This window comes from Manacus vitellinus, unplaced genomic scaffold (genome assembly GCF_001715985.3).
Source record: "Manacus vitellinus isolate BGI_N305 unplaced genomic scaffold, ASM171598v3 scaffold_68_pilon, whole genome shotgun sequence".
Classification (NCBI taxonomy): Eukaryota; Metazoa; Chordata; class Aves; order Passeriformes; family Pipridae; genus Manacus; species Manacus vitellinus.
In genome coordinates, this window is record NW_021940744.1 from 608684 (window position 1) to 630933 (window position 22250).

Sequence of the window (22250 nt, forward strand, 5' to 3'; positions counted from 1 at the left end):
GTTGGAATCATGCCTTTAAAAATCAGATCACGACACTACAGGGTCAGGCGAAAAACAGAGCAAATCCAAATCGGAGCGAAGTTCAGGCGAACCTTTCTCTGTTCCTAGAGGCAGCTAGTGGCTTCTACACACAGGTGAGTTGCAGTAAGTAGAGGAAGGGTGGGAGGGTCAGTTTTAGGGGGCTAAGGTCTGTTCTTTTTCCTTAGCATAGGAAACTATTGCTGTACAGGATCGAGCAGTGCACCTCACTGAGCTGGTGCTCTCAGTAGGACATGGCTGCAAAACTGGTCATGTGCTTTCTTTTGATCAACTGTAGTCTTGAACTGGAACTTCTGTGCATCTGCTAGGTGTTTTGGTACAATTCAAGTTCCCTTCTAAGAGAACCTTATTTAAAACCTAAACCCCACTGTTTCGGTAAGGTCGAAGGTCCGTTTCTTACTGTACTGTGCTGTGACTGCTCAGAGTGAGCATAAAGCAGCAGGAAAGGGTAGAACAATCCTTCCTCGCTCTGGTCTCTGGCTTTCTGACTGTGCATCTATTGCCTTCTTGAGCTTCTTTATATGTGAATCCTCCAGCTATTAGGAGGTCAGCCTTCCTTGGCTCTCCAGGCCTTCGCGAAGCCCTTTACTCTGGTCTCTGCAGTGAGTGCAGAATTTTGTCTTTTAATTGTAATGTCTGCGAGTAACAATGACACTAAAAAAAGCCCAAGCCCAACAAACATGTTAGCTGATGATTTCGTTGGTACTCTTAGTTCTTTTCTTTCTGCCACTTCTCTAAAACTTCCCATTCAGCTTCTCATTACTGTGTATGTATTTGTGGGACATTCCTTTCATTCCCTATATAGTGAAGGATAAGCAAAGATAATCAGTTTGTTCTTGGACTGAGTTACTCAAGTACAGAACTAAGTACAGAAAATGTAGATGCACAGGATGTGTGTGATGGCCTAATGTTTTTCTGTGTCCCTTCCTTGTAACTCCTAACACTGAGGATGAGCAGTTTTTTAAGAACGTGTCCATGCTACATACATATTTAAATTCAGCTTTATTTTCTCAATAATACCTGACTTAGTGCCCACCACAGTTGTACACTGAAGTAGGGTGGTTGTACCTAAGAGTATTATGTAGCATTTACAATATGTAATGTCTTGCTGTTTTTTTGATCAAGACTCCCAAGTTTACAAGCCTTCAGTCTTAATTCTATGTTTTTGTTAACATTTACTTAGAATTTCATACTTTGACTCTAGAAACTTTTCTTCCCCTTAAGCAAAACAATTGTTGAGTGCTCTTGTGATAAGTATATTTTGTGAAAATTTCAGTTAATCGCAAAAGGGATACAATTCCTGTTCCTTACGTATTTTTGCCCACACTCTTTCCAATGTTAGATTACAGCTTGTAGATTATGGAGAATAAGAGTCAGTGTGTGATAAGGGCCTTAATAAAGATAATTTGCCTTTCTTTCCCTTTCCCCCCTCGTTTGGTGTGTGCTTCAGCAACATTGTGGTTGCCGAATCCTCTCTTTCAGGTGGTGGTCTGACTAAACTTTCTGTCACGGCTGGTTTGCACTGCCTTCAGGTTACAGCACTCACAATGGGTCATTCTTACTGTACCAATTCCCAGTTTGATTCCAGACATCTGCAAGGCCACCCCATGTGTTTTTACAGAATCCTCGTGGTTACCCTTTTCCCCCTTCAGTATTGCTTCTTGAAAGCTGCTTATTTGACAGCCTGTGGCATGTTTGCTAAGGGTTTTCTACCATCTCCACCATTTGTCTTGCAAAAACCTTGTTCTTCCCGGCAGTGGATCAGGGAATTTTGCTCTTCTTAAGTTTGACACCATAGACTGGCTTTTTTTTCTCTGTTTGCTGTGATGTTCATCATCCCGTTTTTAGTCTGAAGACTCGGCTCAGCCGAGATACCTGCTCTCCAGCTGAGAGACCTGCGTAAATGACATCTTTGAAAGAGAGCATGAGTTCTCTTAATTCAGCATGTTGGAAGATGTCAAGTTTCTCTTTTTTATCCAGCTTTCATCTATGAGATCCCTCTTCATCAGGGATTTTTGTCTACTGTTTAAAAGACAGAGCAAAAGAGGGAGGGAGGTGTAACACAAACCTCTGTCTGCAGCAAGCAAAAGCATCGCGTAGTGTGTTTAGCTGCTGACAGAGTGTGCATCTCTGGGCTTTCCCTGTGCCTTTATCTGGAAGTGGAACCCTGCTGCAGGGCTGTTTTATTTGGAGACTGAGCATGTTCCCAGCTGGGAGAAAGTCTGTCACTTCTTACCTGCATTTTTAACCCTATAACTCAGCAGAACAAACACTTCATCACTCCCTCATTACTCTTTCTTTCCAGAGTATTTGCTGGAGTCCATTAAAAAAAAATTCAAAAGCACTAATTGGAAGGGCAGAGTTCAGGTTTTCATTCAGTCAGCTTTTGAGATACTTGATCAAGTAGCTGGTATCTTGTTCCTTGAAAGAGTCTCACTATTGACTTAGCACAAATATTTACTGACAGCTCAGCTACTGAACTGTTCCTATTGCCTCATTGCTTACAAATTTGGTATTGTTCCAGCTCCTCTCTAAAGTTTAAGTTGGGATAGTGCTGTTTCTTACATTGGAACAAGCTGATTTGGGGGTTGAGGGACATTCTTTTCTATTATTTTCAAAGAATGGTGTCACTTCATCAAGGTATAAAACCCACGGTGTTCCTCTTGAGTGCCCAACTTAAAAACAATCAAAACAAAAAAAAATGATAAAACCACAAAACCCAACAAGATTTGTAGACCTCTCATAGCCCATCTCCATCCTTGGTGGTTTAAATATCATGAGGACTGAGTTGCTTACTGGTTTGGGATGGACAACTCTTTCTTCTCTTCCCAGTTCTGGGCAGACTACTGTACTATGGAGCTCAATGATTTCCATATGGAAAATGTAATTTGAAGTCTCACTTGTTTACGCTGTTTAGCTAATCTGTGCCTCCAAGTGATGCCCTGTTAGTTTTGTTACTTGCTTCTATGCTTTTCTGGTGACTGTCTCTAGTTGCTACTAACCTCGACCCGTTTTTGTAGTTATTACAGGAATTGTGCACAGTTTTTAATGTAGACTTGCCGTGTCGTGTAAAGTCTTCCCAGCTGGGAATCATTAGCAATAAACAGACGCACACCAGCGCCATAGTGAAGCCACAATCCAGCTCCTGCTCTTACATCTGCCAGCACTGCCTTGTTCACCTTGGAGATATTGGTGAGTTGGGGAGGGAAAAAGAGGTGGGATGTTGAGTTCTACCTGTGTTCAGCTCTCCTGAGAGGGATCTTCACATAGCATGGCCAATTGCTGGAGCAAGTGTGCTCCAAATTAGTAGCCACTTGATGATTGTGCCTTTGGTGGTTGCTGAAAGGGGAAAGAGCTGGAAAGAAATGCTGTTAGAGTTTTCTAATGTGTGTTAACACATTAACACATGGCCACAGTTAACCACTGGCTTTCTAGTGATCTGCTAGAATCTGTCTTGTAGTGTTCTAGTCATGTTCTAGCTGGTAGGCACAGGGAAATGTTGAAAGCAGTAATTATTATAAAAACTTGTTGCAGCAGGCTAGCACACTTCTCCATTCCAGAACATCAGCATCTTAGATACAAGGGCAACAGTTAGAAATCCAGACTCTCATAAACCAGGTTTCTTTTTTAGATTAAGTACAACGGGTTTATTTTTTTCTTGATTTGAGTAGAACTGTGTGTTGTAGAAAGTTCTCTTTTCACAGGAATCTGCAGCTGCTTTTGGAACAACCTAAAAGCAGATCTAGCTGGTGATTGTGCAAATGGGGATGAAAAACATTTGTAGCTCTCTGGCTGTGGTGCTGTCACACCTTTGTAGTTAAGAACTGCTAAGCTGTAACACTGGGTCTGAGGCAAAACAACTACCTCAAAATTCAACAACCACCTCAAGATTCAAATCCTGGTGCTGTTTGGTGTCATTGTATGTTCCTCTGACATTTATTCCTAAAATAATAGTAAAATGCTCTTCAGGTAAACTGGGTTATATCAGAGTAAGTGCAGGAGAGTTTGATTTTATGCCTCAACTTGGTTTTTTTGCTGTTTTTTTAGCTCGCTATAGGAATCAGACCAGCCAGGCAGAGTCGTACTATAGACATGCAGCTCAGCTTGTCCCTTCCAATGGTGAGTCTGGGATACCTTTTCAGTTCATAATTCCAAAGAAGGGTTTGGGGTATAGCTTTTCCTGTGTGGCATTTGGAAACCCGGACTTTTATATAAATCTCCTTCCCCAAATTCTCCAAACAACCATGCAACAAAGCCTGACCCACCAGTAAATCATTTAGGTAATGGTTATTTGCATGATCTGTGTCACTTGTCTCCTTTTTGGGAAGTTTTGGAAACAAAGAAGGTAATACACAGCTTTGCTGCTGCTGTTCTGTGTTACATGCATACATTATAAAGGACAATTAATGAAAACTTGCCTACCACCGGCATTGCTTTTTTTTTCTTTTATTGTTTATTCCCATGCCCATTTTATAAAGTTTAGTAGCTAAAATAGCATTTTTCAAGTTGCTCATGTAAGTTAATGAATTCTTTAGTTCAGGGATCTAGCTTTTCAGCTATTGGCTTAATGACCCAAAATGTAGGGATGGTGAGAGAAGGATAAATCATTTTTGAGCCAGGCTGATGAAACCAATAATTGAATTTTTTAGCCAGTTGTGTTGTAACTGCAAAATTCTCTGTATTCTAACTATAGAAATCTTTTATTCTTTAGGCAACAAAGTGTGAACTGTTGACAGTTAGATTTGCCTCATGAGGTAAAACTGGGCAAGATTTTGTCCAAATAGATGGAGATGAATAAATAAGCTGGGTTTCAACAGTATTTTCTTATTTAGACAAAAACCCCAAACAAACTCAAATCACAGAAACAAACAAACAAACAAAACCAAACAGAAACTTCTGCAACCAATCTTTCTCCCTCCAAAAAAACCCAAACAAACCGGGAAAACCAAACAGCTACTGCACCACAAATTTAGAAGCTTTTTCATTTACAGATTTTTCATTGCAGATACAAGGCTGCAGTAGAAGCATCCTTAGATGGATCTGAGCCTTGTCTCTTGGAGAACTGAGGACTATGCTCCCTTTTCAAGTGGCCACACTTACTCTGACATCGAGCACGCTTCACTCCATGACAACTTGTCTCTTTCTCCCTCAGGTCAGCCTTATAATCAGTTGGCTATCCTAGCTTCCTCCAAAGGAGACCACTTGACCACAATTTTCTACTACTGCAGAAGCATTGCTGTGAAGTTTCCTTTCCCAGCTGCCTCCACTAACCTACAAAAAGCACTTTCTAAAGCACTGGAAAGGTGAGACTAAGGATGAATTCCTTCCACTCAGATAAGATGGAAGAGACTTTTTCCAGCTGTACCTCCCTTGCCAGAAGTTATTAACTTTTGGTAGTAGACACAGAAGCTCTCCATCCCCTGTCCAATCAGAGCATCCTCACACAAGTGTGGAACAAAGAATAGTTTGTGATGCTCCTGGCTGTGATTAGTGAATGCAGGAAATAAGCATATTGTGCCAGCACGACAAAGTAGCTTTTCATGGACTTTCCTCCTTTATTTTGAAATAATTCTGTAATGTTATGTGCAACTGTGTGTAACTCCAAAGACTGAAGTTGGGTATTTATGTTCTAAATGTAGTCGTGATGAGGTGAAGACTCGATGGAGCGTGTCTGACTTCATCAAGGCATTTATTAAATTCCATGGCCATGTGTATCTGAGTAAGAGCTTGGAGAAGCTGAGCCCTCTTCGAGAAAAGCTGGAAGAACAGTTCAAGGTTAGTTTTAACAACATATTAATTAGTATATTGAGGAGAATATTTTTAGCAGCTGAGTTCTGAAATTACAGTCCAATAATAACTCTTTCACATGCTAAAATACAGGAAGCTCAAGTAACCAGTTAGGGAAAGTTTGCATTGCAACTACCACTGGGTAGTTCTGATAACTTATGCCAAGAGCAGGGATTTTTCCCATTTGACGTGTGGTCTTTTATTGGTGGAGATACAGGAGAAATCAGTGACCACTGTTGATTCTCTGCTCTTTAACCTGGGTGATTCATGGATACCTGTGAAAGCACTTGATTCATCTGGGAAGTCTTGGCTCAGTCTTGGCCTGAGGAATTTCGAGAGCTTCGTTTTTTGAATGGCATTCATTCACTTCCCCTAGTTAATAGTGCTGCTTTTAATCTGTCTCAGGCAACTTGTCTCTCCTGTTTGCCTCTTAAAATTGTCTCAGTGAGACCTTAATTTGTGTGTAGACGTGAACTATTCAGCTTCCTCTGGAAGCTCCATGAGTTCCAAGCTCATTAGATTGGACAGTACAGCAAAGGCTGAAACAACAAGTATTTTGTAAGGTATTTGTACAAGGTAATACATTTTCAAAGAGGGTGTTGTAGTGTTAGGTGCCTTTTGGAGACTGCTCTGTTTCAGCTTCTTAATTGGTGGAAAAGGAGCAGGGAGTGTGGATTTGTTCAACACAGCAGTGGCTGCTTTTCAAAATTAAGGAGAAGATGGTCTTAGCAATAGAAAAACTTACAAATGTTCTTTACAGTGTCTTTTTACATTTTTTGCCTTGAATTGGGCTGCTACAGCTAGGTCCAAACTGTCTTTAAAAAAAATTTAAAAAACCACAGAACTAGCTGTGAATTGTATTAGCTTTGAATGTGGGCTGTTAATGTTGTTTCAAAATTAAATAATTGTGTATTTCTGTGTGTGATGTTGGCTGTTGAACAAGTACTGCTTTTTCCACAGTGCTTATGATCAATAAATATGAGCATTGCTCAGGCATGTGGAACAGTCTTAGTTTTCTGGACTGAGTTAGGGTGTTAAAACAGAGCTAATTGAGCCCTGCTTTGTGCTTAGATTACTTTTTTGTTTATATTATGCAATATAAGGCTTAATTTCCTAGAGAGCAACTCTTATGGATTCGGTGGGTTGAATGTGGATGTGAAGTTGACTGTATGGTGAGAGATCAGTTTAACTTTGTGGCTGATTTTAACTCTGAGGAGAGCAGTTACAGATAAGTTGGTTGGGTTTTAGGATATCTCTGTTTTTTTCCCCAAAAAGCATTAAAGTTTCTTTTCCTGTCCTGAGAAAGGTGACTTTCCAGCACAGTTACAGAAAGGCATTTGTAAATAGCTCGTGCTGTTTCAGTCCGCCAAGGCATTCCATGACCCATGGAGTCAGATGTGGAATTAGTTTTTTAATACATAACCACCCAGTAGTTAAATTTTCCTGGGGTGTTTTTTTAAAATGTCATCATCTGTGCTGTTTCTTTGAAAGGCTGACAAACCCAGTGGATCTGCTGCAGTGCTGTCACTGCATGTTCAAGTTGCACTCGCTCTGAAAGAGAACAGTAACCAAGGGGATGTTGATTTGTTGAGCATCTGAGCTGGTGTACAAGCAAAATCCTTGGGCTTAACAGTAGGCACCTTCCCAAGTCCTGCTGGGAAGCCCAGTGCTGTGCCAGTAGGGACGACCTGAAAATAAAATCCAGAATGAGTGTTGCCTTAAGGCAGAAGCATTAGTCAAGCAGTGAAGTAACAACTACTAATCCTTTCAAGTGTGTGTGCTTTGCCATCTAAAAATACACCCCCCGTGTGTCTTTGCTGCAGAGGTTGTTGTTCCAGAAGGCCTTCAATTCTCAGCAGTTAGTCCACATCACTGTTATCAACCTGTTCCAACTGCATCACCTGCGAGACTTCAGCAATGAAACGGAGCAGCACAGCTACAGCCAGGATGAGCAGCTCTGCTGGACACAGCTCCTGGCTCTCTTCAGTGAGTGTGCAGGCTAATTGATTTTTGTAGTTCTCTTTGGTTTTTACATGGAATCCATTAGTAGTTTCCTGTCAGTATCCAGCTTAATGGTTATGTGAGGTAAGTGCTGAGAATAGACATTAGGGAGAAAGTTTAGAGAGAAGATGGTTGCACAGGGTCATTTGTGTCAGCAGTGCTGACTAACACTGGATTTCTGAGCCCTGGATGTACTCTGCAGTTTTACAGAACTCTGCATCATTTCCCTTGTTCTGAAAGAACATTTTAACTTGGGTGCAAAGCTGGATCCAACTTGGCAGTGGGTAGTACCACTCCTGGGGGGCTGCTCCCCAGTTGGCTGCAATGCAGTTGAAGTTGGAATGGAGCTGGTCCTGATTCCACAGGGCTGAACTAGAAGCTGAGTCAACTAAGACTTCAACTGCTTTTGTGCCTATGATAATATTGACTAGGAGATAAGTGGGAGTGCGGAGCATTTTAGACTCTAAGAAAATAAGCATTATGTGGCTAATCTGGTCCAATCCGTGATCAGCTTGGCCTTGTTTGTCAACACCTAAATTTCTGAAGAGCTGGATTTCTTCAGATTCCAGCCTAGAGTTGATTCTGAAAACACCAGGGTCACACTGGTGTGGTTACTGTTTCTCAGCTCTTATGCCCTAAGGGGTCTGGGCTGGGTGCCTGCCTGCAGAGACCGCTCCAGTGCATTTGTGTGCCTGCTAACTTGGGAAAGTGGATAAAATGCAGGTAGGTAGTTGAGTTGATAATTTCTAATAAATAGGTGAGTGAATAATTGTGCACTGGGCTCATCTCACCCTATTTTTTTAACTTAGCGAAATGGTTTGCCGTGACACTTAAAGGGACACAAACCACCAAGGTTCTGTTTCATGGTAGAAAAGTATTTAAAAAAATATCTTCTGATTTGTTGGTGAATTGTTTGAGATGAAGTAATTGAGGTTTTTTGTTCTAAATAACTAGCTCTTAAAAACAGGGGGATGTGTTTTATTAGATGATGTTCAACTTTAGCACGTCATTCCCACATTGTGGAATTTGTTTGTTCTGTTTTTTCCCTTTACTCTGTTTGTAGTGTCCTTTCTTGGAGTTCTGTGCAAGTGTCCTTTACAAAATGACTACCAGGAGGACTCTGGGGCTGCATATCCTCTTCCAGCTGTGAAGGTTTCCATGGACTGGCTGAAACTTAGGCCCAGTGTTTTCCAGGAGGCAGTGGTTGATGAAAGACGGTAGTGAGTGTTAATCTTTCTTTTGATACCTTTGATTACATGAATTCATAATTACTGGTGATCCACAGATTAGTCACAGGAAAAGTGATCATATGACTCATTATTACAGACATTAAAATCATAGAAAGTATATGTGCTAAAGAGTTCATAAAGCAAAACATGAGACTTGTGGGTTAAAGGAGCAAATTCAGTGCTTTAATTTGCTTTAGGTTTGCACATAACTTTTGTCTTTTTTTTAAAATCAGTCTAGCTTATAATGTCTGATTTGAGCATAACTACTGAGTATTCCTGTAGTCTAATCTATTGTAATGGTTTCTCCGATTATAGGGAAGTGGCAGCAGAATACTTGGCTTAATTTCATGTACTAAGCCATCTCTTGGGCAGTGCTGGAATCCAGTTTTTCTGGTTCATCACCCAGAAATTAAATTGAATTTAGTAGAGAGGGTCCTTAAATGTCAGTGCAGGCATTTCTGTTCTGGACTGTTGCTCTGATTTTTCACTTCTGCCACTAATCTCATAAATTTAGGCTTAAATAGTTCAAAACATCCTAAATAGTTCTTTGTTGCCTCCATGGTGCCCATCACTAAAGCAGAAGGATGCTTGGGCTTTCGGGTGGCATCTTTTGAAAAACTGGAGCAAGCAGCCTGTTGGTGGCAGTTAAATGTTAACCACCTATGCAGTGATCAGTGTGATTTGAAAATTATTTGCTTCAGGGCCTTTGGGAAGAATTTCCAGTCATTGCTTGTACTGGTATTGCAGGACAAGGCAGGGGACTGCCAGTTCACCTCTAGGTTAATGGTCTTACTCAGTGCAACCCTTACCTAGAGCGTCTTGCCTTTGTGGTAACTGCTCCAGTGCTACAGTATCACAGAGCACTTGGGAACTTAGATTGGCTTTTAAAAAATAGTAATTTTTTCAAGAAGGTGGTCTTTTTCCTGCCACTTGAGAGAAACTTTACCTTTTCTTGGGAATCAGAGGATTAATGGAAGCTGTGACTGTGTAATGGAGTTCAGTGTTTCCTTGGTAAAGTGAACACATCCCATGTTTTGCCATTTTCACTTATGGTTTGTCTGGTTTCTAATTTACAGCATATGGCCCTGGCTGATCTCTCTTCTAAACAGCTTCCAGCCTCATGAAGAAGATCTATCCAGTAATAATGGTAAGGACACTTCTAGTCTGTGCTGGAAAGAACTGAGAACGATGCAGGTTTTTCGTGATGGTGGGGAGAATTGCAGTTGAAGAGCAAATAAGGAAGGAAGTAGTCTTCTAGTATTAGTGCATGTGCATACTTTGCAAATGCTGCTTTCTTGTGCTGAGCAGACTTGCTCTGCTTTATCGTTCCTGAGCTCCTCAGGTCACAGGGTGGACCAGTTAATAGAAGGCTGTAGGATGTGTAGTGACCATGCTGAGGTATCTGCTTATGATACTGTGCTCAGTGCTTTCATGCTTTCCTTACGTTATTTAATGTCTGTTTGCTAGCAACCCCCCTTCCAGAAGAATTTGAGTTGCAAGGATTCCTGGCTCTGAGGCCTTCGTTCAGGTGGGTAACAACTGAAGGATCCTGTACTCTTGCTGATGTCATGACTTTGACAGACATTGACCTGTTCCCTGCAATATCTTATTTATGAATATTTACTGCTGTATGGATTGATGTAGGTCTCTTCAAAATGAATGTAATGGACAATGTAGCAAAACTCTGTGAAAATCTTGAGTTTATAGTAATGCTACTGTGTAGTCTTCAGACTTATAAATGGAAAGAGAAAAATTTAAGAAGTGAGAAAAGAAATGCTTTTGCATGAAACCTGCTTGATGTGATTTTCTTTTGCTGGTTTTTACTCTGTTTTTAACTGCATTCCTGTACTTAACATCATCCGCAAATACTGACTAAATATTAGATATATTCACTCAACTATTATTTTTCTGATTTTGATTATCACACAGATGAGCTTTTGGCCTTTTGTTATTTAAAAAACCCCACCAAACCTTCTTAATATGTAGATGAATCTTACCAGAAGAAAATTACGTCTCTTAACAGTCATGTTTTGAATAACTCCTTATGAAAGTTTACAGCTTTTAATAGAGTAATGCTGGCATGTAGTATTTCTAAAGAAATATGATGTTGCAGAGGGTAATTGTGTAATTAATATTCCCTCTCTTGTGTCAATACTAGGAACTTGGATTTTTCCAAAGGCCACCAGGCAATTACAGGAGATAAAGAAGGGCAGCAACGTCGGATACGGCAGCAGCGCCTGATCTTCACAGGCAAATGGATCGCTGATAATCAGCCGAGGTAAGTGAAATACCTGCTGTATTTCCCTGCTGCCATGAGCTGAGGTAACACAACAATTACCTGTACTGTGAGTTCAAGATGCTGACAGCGCTAACAGCATGTTCTGTGGGTCTACATGCCATTGCTTCGTAGACTGGTTGTGATAAGTAATGTAGTTAATTGTACTTGCTTTTCAATTGCGTTCTTCTTCAGGTTGATTCAGTGTGAAAACGAGGTAGGAAAGCTGTTGTTCGTGACAGAAATCCCAGAGCTGTTACTGGAGGACCCTAGTGAAGCCAAAGAGAGTCTCGCCTTGCAGGAGACATCCATGGCAGAGCCACTGTGTGCCGATGGGAGCCCTGGACTCAAGTCAGTTCTGGCCTCTGGCAGAAGCCTGAGCAACAACTGTGATGCAGGAGAAAAGCCAATGGTCACATTCAAAGAGAACATCAAGCCCCGGGAGCTGAACAGGGAGCAAGGGCGCATCTATCCCCCGAAAGACGTAGCGAGGGAAAGGCGGGACTTTAGCAAAGGAATAGTGGCCACTAAGAACGATGGGAAGAAGGACAACAATAAAAGGAAGAATGAGACCAAGAAATGCGGCTTGGATAAGATGCAGGAAGCGGGAAAGCAGAACGTGGCAGTTCAGGTAAGCCTTTAGCTCAAAGGGATACTGTGTCTGAGGAGGTACCACGAGCGTGTCAGGGAAGGCACTGCTTGTGGTAGAGCTGTGCCTCTGTATGCTAGAGCTGAGGTCTCACTGTGGGCACTGCTGATGAAGCTAATGTGCAAAAATATAAAGCACTTCTACCTCAAAGACCAGGTGTTGGTGATCTTTTGGTCTCTGCCCTTTCCCTGTCTCAATTTTGGGGGAGAAAAGGATAGGGAGCAATGAAAGGTGATTTTGTTGTGTTAACTGTCTTAAAAGAAAAAAACAGACTTCTACCCATTCCACCAGTTATTCAGACCACCAAGACTGTTCACATGGCCAGGCTGCAGTCATGCCTCACCCGTGCTGTGGTCTGTTGAGAAGGAACTGGGTACTCTGCATTTTCAGTTCAGTTCACTTGTGCACTTCCAACAAACTGAACACGTCACAAAAGCACCGAATAGGATATGAGGAGTAAGATCCTCTGTACTGTGGGTGCAGTCAGGTGTCTCTGTAGAAGTAAGGAGAGCCATGCTGCTCTTAAATTGTAAATCTGTGCTCAAGAACTTACTCAAAATTGTTGATTTTCACATCAGCTGCTCTTTTATCAGCTATATTTTTTTAGGGGCATGCTTTTTTCTCTATTTCTGTGAGCATTATGTGCAAAATCTGTCAAGTAAACAATGAATTTACTGATCTGACTTCCACTGAGTTGTAGTAAATAAGAGTGGAGAGTCTCAGGCTGATCTGATCTGTACCTGACCAATCTCAGTCATTCCCCCAGTGATGACTGGGACCATTTAATGATAGTAATGGAGACTCTAATACCTCCCTAGAGAAACTATGTCAGTTCTTCAGTGTTCTTGCAAGTGGAAATTATTTCCTAATGCACTTTATCTCCCTTACCTGTGTGTAAGCCCATTACTACTGCCCAGGACAGGTCTGCAGAATAACTCTTTGCAACTTCTCTGAAGTCCTGTGTAACTGAGGTCTTGTTTTCCCTAGGCTAGACAGACCATCTCTTTTAGTCTTTCTAGCTTGCGTTGTTAGGACTCTTGGATCATTCTTCTTGTTCTCCTCCTGATTATTTGCTGTTAAACATCATGGATATGAAATGGAAGGTCTGAACTGGCAGCATTATTCAGTTGGTTTTGCAGAGGGTCCTATCAGGGAGGGCAAAGTGTTACTGTAAAGGCTACAGAAACCGTGTGGGAATTGTTTGTGACTCGCTGAATGTGACTCTGGTATCTGAAAACCAACACAGGTGAGTTAGAGTAGCAAGTTTCTTATTTATTTGTCAAACATGTCTGGAATGTGGTTGCAGGCCTGAGCATAACTCCCAGTTTTAGTTTTTGTGCCCCTATCTTGCTAAATAAGGACTTGAGGCTGATAAAAACCCACCAGATCTGAGAAATATATGTAGCTTTTTACATAGGAAAGATAACTTATTTATCAGAAATTTGCTTGTCTTAGTCTTAAGAGACAACAAACCCAGGAAGAACTTATTTGAAACCCAGCAGTAGCAGAATCTGCTCTGATGTGGTTGGTCATCCTTCTTCTCTTCTTCAGTAGAAATTAATTTTGACTTTTTAGTTCCATCAGCTGTATTTATGAAAACTAATCCAAGTAAGTGCCTTTTATTTTATGTAGCTTGTGGACTTATTTCTCCAGTCCTTCCCCTCACCCTGAGAAACGAGTGTAGATTTTTGTACCAGTTAGTGGACTCTTAGTGCTCTGCTTTGGCCTTCCTGGAAATACCAGGCTTTATCTCCTCCCTAGTTCATTGCATTCAAAAGCTTAATTGCTGAAAATGCTGCAACTCCTACTTAGCAAAAATGTGAAGAATGTTACACAGAACAAATCAGTTCTGCTTTGCAGATAAGTGGAAAACTTGCGCGCTCAGGCGGGATGTGACATAGGTTGAATCTGTACTCTGTAGGGAAAATGTTGGGCGCCAAGGAAGGTTTAATGCAGGCTCACTCAGGATGTAACATACTCTTCAGAGGTCACTGTGATGAAATGGTACCTCTCAAGCACTGTGTAGGAACACTTAGGACCACTGTGGGACTAAATATTTGGTAGCATTGACACTTTTGAGGTGAGATCAAGTAGAAGCAAGGAAGCATCTGGAATTTGTCTGTCTTGATTAATCAATTTTAGGTATTTAGATTTATAAAGTTAACTGTAAATCAGAGAGCCTTTTGGAAGCCATCCCTTGGAAATTTGTTATAGCACCTTTGAGTTTCTGATGGACTAGAACTCCCTGTTTTGAAATCCCGTGGCAGTAAGAGCATCTTTGAATTCTCCAATGTTCTGTAAAAGAATACAAAGCTCTTGGTGTGATTATAAAATGTTTCGCTTATTGTGGAGAAAAAAGGGGCAGCACAATGTAAATTGAATGTACAGAATGTGATGGACAGTGAAGGTGTCAGGATGTGGCACGAGCAAGGGCTGCATTGTTTGTGGTGTTTAGCATCAGCCAGAACCTTGACATGGAGTTCCCTCTGGACTTTTTCTAGTGGGAGATCAAAAATTCACCCAGACCTCCGAGTTTTACAAGCACGGAAAGAACCCTGCACTCCCACAATTTCTAAAGGGGGAGATTCAATTTGAAAAAGAATTTAAGAAAACATTTGAATGCATCTACCCCTTTACTATTGTATTTTGACAGAAAAAAAAATACCCTGTAACTCCTCTCCACTCAGTAGCACTAAATGTTGAAATAAACCCTACAGTTTTGGTTTGTTTGGTTTGGATTTTTTTAATTTGGCCCCTGATACAGCCCTTTTTTTCACTCACCTTTGAGGCTTGGTGTCAGGTCTGTTCCTGGGCCCTTTCTGTATTGCCCGGGTTCCTTGCTTGCTGTCTTTTTCCTGCCTGCTCCATCTTGCATTCCAGGCAGTTCTGCTGAGCTGAACAGAAAGGGAAAGTAGTCTTCCCCTCTGTCTTCCTCTCCAGGAAGACCCAGACTGCAGCAGACTCAGAATCAGGTAAACATTACATTACATTCTTCTCTCTGCCTTTAACTGGTGCAGCTCTTTCAACAGAACACCCAGCAGTTACGCAGTAAACTGAACACTTCTGCTGTTTGTCTTGTATGCTCTGGGTCAAAATAATTTCATTAGGCTGAGAGAACTCCCTAGGAAGAACGTGGCAGTGTTTGTTTGTTTTTTAAGGTGCTGCAGGTAAGTGGCATGAGTTAGGCTGAAGCAGTGCCCTAGGAGAAGCATAATAGCATCTGCACTTTCGTTTTTAAACACTGCAGGTGAGCAGCATGGTAGGTTCTTTGGATGGTTTGAGGATTATTATGTCTGCTTCCCGTTCTCTTGCTAGAGAAAGAACCTGTTGCATCTTCTGAGTAGATACCCTTAGAGTGCTTTTGTGAGGCAAGGAGTGCCTGAGGACACGCAGGGTAACTTGCCTGGGGTCAGTAAGGAGGGTTCCTGTGTTCCAAACCCCTCCCAGTTACTTAGGGAAAAGATGATCCCTCAGACAATCCGAGAGGTTTTTTTTGGCTTGACATAATATGGGTAATTACAGGAAAAGTGATCTAATTTCTTCATACTTTCTTTTGCATCAGGTAAAATCCCAGACGGAGATGAGGAAGACTCCGGTGTCCGAAGCCAGGAAAACACCTGTAACTCAGACTCCAAGTCAGGCCAGCAGTTCCCAGTTCATCCCCATTCATCACCCAGGAGCCTTCCCTCCCCTTCCTAGCCGACCAGGTAATTTGCATTGTTCTTTTGGAGTGTGATTTATTGACCGCAAAGAAAATTCCTGCAATAGTGGTTGTTAGAGCCTCTGAAGGTAGGGGCTCTGTTAATGATGTGGATTTTTATGTTGGAAATCTTAACAAGTAGTAAGAAATGAGCATATCAGAATTGAAACAAGATAAATAAGATTGTTTATGCTTTGGAATCGAGGTCTGTCATGAAATCTGCCATGTCCTTTCTTGGTTAGTGGATGTGAGATCAAGAAAGTTCACGGAAGGCTTTTCCTGTCAAAACATGACAAAGGCTTCTGCTCAGGAGGAAGCATTCCCTGTGCTCAGGACTCCATTACAAAAGATCAATTACACAGCTTTCTTTATAGCTCAGTTTCTTTTGTACTGATGCTCATGTTTCAAGCTGTAATTTGTGTGGTCTTATTTGCTGCTGTTGCTGCAGTGCATGTTCCCATTTTGTTGTGGAGTGTTCCTGTCATACCTTGCTGTCCATGTTTGCTTGTGGAATAGCTGGAAGCTGCATCTTCCCTGCAAGCTGTTGTGTGGAGTTCCTCAATATAAGATAGAGGGACATCTTCCCTGTCCCAAAGTCAGCATAAAGTCTGGCTTGTGAGACACAAAATTAAAGCTTGCCTTCCAAACCTGGCTTTTCAGTGTGAACTACAGGGAAGGAATTGATCTTGCGGATATGAGGATTTGTTTGCTTACCATCTGTCTCTATCTAAATTAATCCAGAGACTGGTGATCCTCTGGGAGGAGGCAGTAGACTTATTTTATTGATTGCTTCTATTTATTCCTGCAGAAGTTTAGTCCCTGAAAATGTGTTTGACGGTGAGGGAACTTTGGAGATAATGCATCAAAACCCCCAGACTGGTGAAGAAAAAGGTGGGGGGGGGAAAGAAAGAGCTGGGAGATGGAGGCAAGGGAGGAGGGGAAACATGATTCTCTGAGGCACTTCCCTGGCTGACTGTTATCAGTGCCTGGAATATTGCAAGAAAACTCCAGAACTCTGAATCCCTGTGTGATCACAGCCATGTACATGCAAAGGTGAGGAAGGACATTACAGTGCATGTCCGCAGACTGGTGCCTCCTTTCCTCATAGTCTAAATGAACAGCACAGGAAGAAAAACCCCACTAAATGTTTTCTGGAGGGAGCTCTCTGCTCTGCCAAATTGCAATTAAAGGTGCATTTTCATCTCTTGCAGGATTTCCACCTCCAACCTATGTCGTCCCCCCTCCTGTGGCTTTCTCCATGAGCACAGGGTACACCTTCCCGGGTGGCGTTTCTGTCCCAGGAACCTTCCTCCAGCCCACAGCTCACTCACCTGCAGGAAACCAGGTGCAAGGTGGGAAACAGTCCCACATTCCTTACAGCCAGCAACGGCCCTCTGGACCAGGGCCAATGACCCAGGGACCTCAGCAAACACCACCTCCTTCCCAGCAACCCCTCTCATCTTTACCAGCTCAGGCAACAGCACAGTCCGCAAGCCAGTTACAGGTCCAAGCTCTGGCCCAGCAGCAGCAGCAGCAACAGTCCCCCACAAAAGCTGTGCAGGGCCTGGGGAAGAGCCCACCCCACCACTCCGGATTCCAGCAGGTAAACTTGACCTGTGCTACGTGCTAAACTTTGTTTAAAAACAAATGACAGCTTTCAAGACTTGTGTTCCTGGATTACCTTTCAAAATTGTGGTTAAAGAATTTTTTGATTGTGAACTTCTGGGGAAATTTGAAAAGGAGCGGAAGTTTGGTGGGTATGACTGTGTGATGCTGGAGCTGAGAGGAAGGTACGTACTGGAATGGGAATGTGTTTTCTGTAACCCTTTTTCTGTGCTTATAGGCAAGGGATGAAGGTGATATTTCTGATCAGGTATTTCTGTCCCAGGCCTTTCTAGTTTTCTTGTGTGTGAACTTTCACTCATACTCTTCTTTTGGCTAATGGTGCACTGCCAGTTCCCTCACAGCTCTTAGATTTATACTTACTTTGTACTGGAGAAAAATCTCCCTTCTGGCATGTCTGCACTCGATGGTGAGACCCTCCTGGTGTTCTGGGCAGCTCATACCTCAATAAAGGTTTACTTTATAGGTTTTAATTTATCAGGTACTGGATTGGAGTAAGGATTGTACTTGGCTATTGGTTTAAAACTGGACTAGAGAATATTAGATGAATAATGCAGACATTGCACAGTCATTCTGATTTGCTGTCACACATGAGCCAGGCTGACAGTTTGGATGGAGTTAGGCATTCAGGTAACATTAATTGTTCTTCCCTGCTGGTGAAATCCTGTGTCTCTGCCTCAGTATCCGCAGACAGACTCATCGAAGCAGCTCTGGAATCCCCCCCAAGTCCAAGGCTCCCTGGGGAAGATCATGCCTGTAAAGCAGCCCTATTACCTGCAGGCCCAGGACCCTCTCAAATTATTTGAACAGTCATTGCAGCCTCCTGTGATGCAACAGCAACCTCTGGAGAAAAAAATGAAGCCTTTCCCAATGGAGCCATATAACCAGAACCCCTCAGAAGTCAAGGTGCCAGAATATTACTGGGACTCTTCCTATGGCATGGCTGACAACAGGGTGGTGGCCCAGCAGTCGAACATGGACCGCAGGGGAAAGCGGCAAGGAGTCTTCCGCTCAGAGCAGGATGCTGTCTCCAGGATGACCTTTGAGGTAAGATCCAGGCTGCAAGTGGTGAAAACCAATGAGGCTCTGGGATTCCTGACAACTCTGGGCTTTCCCTGTTTCAGGAATGCCCAGTGGCCCCAAGTAGGTCAATGTGAGCTTATTTAGAAGAGACCCTGGGTATCATGGGGTACGTGGGGTTCCAGAAAATAGTGATGAATTTTCAGTTTGAGTTGGCTATGTGTGGGATCAGTCTCTTGAAGATCTGGTTTCAAGTAGGTGTAAATCTTGTTCAGTGTGGATGTGACATTGATCTCTGCACTGTGTCTGACAGGTTTAGAAACATGGCAGCTGTTAGTTTTGGGGAAAATTCTTGTCTGGCAACTGATGAAAACCGTAAAAGCCACCCAAATAATTGCAGTTGAATTATTACTCTTTAGATGAACTCTTAACACCCCTCTAGTGAATTGAACAGCTGAGGCTGCAGCAGTCCAATTGAGGACGGAAATCGAGGCTGGTAGCAGCAGTCTCATGTTAGATTTTTTGTTTGTTTGTTTTTCCTGAAAATCCCACCACTGAGAGCTGACTTACTTCCTTAGCTGTTAGTTGCACTAATGGAATACTTTGCTTCTGTTCATGCAGTTGTGCTTCATGTTGCTGTTTCTAAAACCAGTAGTGTCTGTTATTTATTATTGGAGTTATCTCTGAGTGTTCCTGGTGGTGTTTATAAGGAAACCTAAACAGAGGCCTCTTTAAACCTTTTGTCATGGTGTGCCTCTGTACATGCTCTCAGGACTTGGAGAAGGTCAGCTGGGATCACTTGGCTCATCCTTCCAAGAGAAAAGCCAGACAATATACAGGAATCTACCCCTACTCTGATACCACATTGTGGTTTTTAGATGGAAACAGGGTCAAAGCCTTATTCTTGTTCCTAAAAAGGAAATCTTGCCAGCATAGTGCAGTGTGGAGAGAAGCTGTGCCCATGATGTTTGTGCTCTAAGCATCCCTCACAAAAGCCAAGATGTCCAGTTTGAGCAGCACTTGGCAGGTTTTTTGGCCCAGTGGTCTGGTCAGCTGTATGCTGGTGTAGCAGCCGTCACCAGTGGAAATAAGTCTTATGGGATTTAAACTCCACTCATAGGGGAAAGAAGATGCAAACATAATTTTACTTGAAACCTAAATTACTCACAGGTCAGCTGTAGAATAATTGTAAGGTTTCATGTTCCTTGTCCTTGAATGTGGACCCAGGTTCAGTGTGTGGCATGGATGCAGTGGGAAGCACACGCTGCACTAATTTGGACTTGCTGCCCATCACTTTGGTGACGTGACACTGCTCCCCATGCACATGAGGCCACGTACCTGGGGGTGTTTTCTGCTCAGACTTCTCCCTCTGTGTGCCTCAGTACACTTCTGCAATGCCACTCCCTCACCTCACTCTCTGCATGCTGCCTTCTGCCTTCCTCTTGCTGTTCTGTCTCCTGCTCTGGCTTAGCTTCCCCTTGCTGTCTCTGGCTGTTCTTTCTGCCTTCTGTTATCTCACTGTGCTCATTTCTGTCACTAGGACCCCAAGAGCTCCCCTCTGCTTCCTCCGGACCTGTTAAAGAGTCTGGCTGCCTTGGAGGAGGAGGAAGAGCTGATTTTCTCTAATCCTCCTGATCTTTACCCAGCTCTGCTGGGACCTCTCGCCTCTCTTCCTGGACGAAGCCTCTTTGTATGTATTTGATGTAATACTGCTGCTTCTCATTCTTAACTGGCATCTCTTTCTTCTGTGAAATGATAAGAAATGTGAAATTCCTTTCTCTCCCCCATCCCTCCTATCCAATTCCCTGCCTCAACCTTGAGCTAGTTTTCCTGGAGGCCCATGATATGGCTCCTGGGCCAAATCCAGGCCTGCTGATTTCTTCAGAAATCAGAATAACTGGGTTTTTTTTAAGTACAATCCACAGGAGAGATGCTGATGCTTCATTTAATGCACTCACTCTTTTGCAGTTGTATGGGCTTAGTAATAAAGGGGAAGGGGGGGCACAGGTTGAACTGTGGGGAGTCACCAAAACAAGGGTGTAGTGACAGGACAAGGGGGGCTGGTTTCAAACTGAAAGAGAGCAGGGTTAGATGAGATATTAGAAAGAAGTTCTTGGCTGTGGGGGTGCTGAGGCCCTGGCACAGGTTGCCCCGAGAAGCTGTGGCTGCCCCATCCCTGGGAGTGTCCAAGGCCAGGTTGGATGGGCTTGGAGCAGCCTGGGCTAGTGGAAGGTGTCCCTGCCCATGGCATGGATGGGCTTTAAGGTCCCTTCCAACACAGGCCATACTATGATTCTGTGATTATAATCTGCATATAATTCCATAGAGGCAGAGGATGCTGCCCCACTAAATACAGAAAAGATTTCTTCCAAAACAAGATAGCTTTGGAAGAAAATAGCAAGCAACGGGCTAAATAATCAGTAACTCTTATATAAATACAGTAATTTTTGACAGACTGAAAGGCTTTTTTTCCTACATTTTTGTGTTAAAACGTTCCTAGTTCACTAGCTGGAGGGTCTTACAGCTGATGAATTTATAAATTGCCTCTGAAATTGCAGTGTGCCTTTCCAGTATGGCTACAAGCATGTTCATGAAATCCTACTAACTCAGATTAGTGGCAGTAACAAAGAATTACTTGTGACTCAAAATCTCTGATTAAGTCTATTCCTCAGTTATTTTACCTGCCATCCCAAGGAGCCAGTAGCAAAATAGACACTCATTTCTGTCTCATTAGGTAACTTCGCTAGGAAACTAATGGCTGCTTCATCAGCAGCTTCCTTTGAAGCTCCTACTGTTGTGGCTGCTGACAAATGGAAGGAAATCCTTCACTGTGCAAGCTGTGTGAATATGCAGAGTGGGAATTTTGTCTGCCTTTTAAAACGTGCTTTCAAAGTAATGAGTTGTCACGTTTAAAATCTTAACAAGCTAGGAGCTGCTTGCCAAGAAAATGAGGCTGTTTGTCTTAAGTTTACGGGATAAAAGCAAAGATATTCCAGATATTGCAACTGTGTTAAGGACAGAGGGACGCTAGGTCAGGTTTCTGTGGTTTGAATAATAAATTTAAAAACATCTGACATGCTGAGCTGGAGCAAGTGCAAGAGGGCTTTTATTTGGAACGAGACTACAACTCTTTATTTAGTTCACACACAGTTTTACTTATGGCTTTATTAATTCCATGGCTTGGTAATCCTAAATTTGGAGATGTTCATTGTCCACCAGCCAAACTTGATAAGTTTTCGTTGGTTTCTGTGTCAATGATAACCAATTCCATTTCTTCCTTAAATACACTTGTTTCAGAGACATTGTTTTTCACCCCTTAATCATAGTTAAAACCAAACAGAAAGCTGAGAAATATGCTGGAAATGACAACTATATGAGGGGGGCTGGCATAGATGATGGAAAAGGTCATGACCCATAATATCTTTACATGGAACCCCAGGGGAGTTTTGGAACCTCTCTTTTAAACGCCTGGGTTGCATTTTTTTTTTTCTTCCTCTCTACAGTAATTTATAATGGAAATGAGACAGTGCTAAATGACACTTGGACTCTTAAACCTAATTAAAGAAATCACAGCACTTGGCAGGTCTCGCTGTCTAAGAATGTCTGTACAGCAGGGCTGCTCTCAGAACTGGAAAATACTCTGTCAGTAGCCACGTACAAGGGTCTGATCACGTCTGAAGGAGTCCTCTGATCACTGGGAAGAATCCTGTCCTATTTGTGCAAGTTTTCACACAACCATAAGGGATTTTTGGCAGGAATCTCCCCTCCAGATGTATCAGGCAGAGAATTAGACTTCGGATTTGAAAAGCTGTTCTGGCAGTGGGGTTTGCCCGAGACTCTCAGCTGTCTTGATTGTTGATTTTTAGATACTAATTACAGTTAGTAGAAAAACTACTGACTCTCTGCACTTGGTAGTTTGCTTCCCCT

General features: G+C 42.5%; 1 protein-coding gene across 4 annotated transcripts in view; it reads left to right on the forward strand.

Annotated features, from left to right (window-relative positions):
* SMG7 (SMG7 nonsense mediated mRNA decay factor) overlaps positions 1-22250 on the forward strand; it is a 44607-nt gene that overhangs the window by 17202 nt on the left and 5155 nt on the right. For 2 of the 4 annotated variants that reach the window (XM_018083833.2, XM_018083834.2), the window contains exons 4-18: positions 2-134; positions 3060-3231; positions 4087-4158; positions 5192-5342; positions 5679-5814; positions 7650-7812; positions 8891-9047; positions 10133-10203; positions 10524-10584; positions 11215-11334; positions 11527-11962; positions 15543-15687; positions 16892-17283; positions 17985-18350; positions 19864-20013. In XM_018083833.2, the coding sequence (XP_017939322.1) occupies positions 2-134; positions 3060-3231; positions 4087-4158; positions 5192-5342; positions 5679-5814; positions 7650-7812; positions 8891-9047; positions 10133-10203; positions 10524-10584; positions 11215-11334; positions 11527-11962; positions 15543-15687; positions 16892-17283; positions 17985-18350; positions 19864-20013 (2725 nt within the window). The remainder of the gene's footprint in view (position 1; positions 135-3059; positions 3232-4086; positions 4159-5191; positions 5343-5678; positions 5815-7649; positions 7813-8890; positions 9048-10132; positions 10204-10523; positions 10585-11214; positions 11335-11526; positions 11963-15542; positions 15688-16891; positions 17284-17984; positions 18351-19863; positions 20014-22250) is intronic. The other 2 variants (XM_018083835.2, XM_008930828.4) reach the window with 2 other exon arrangements.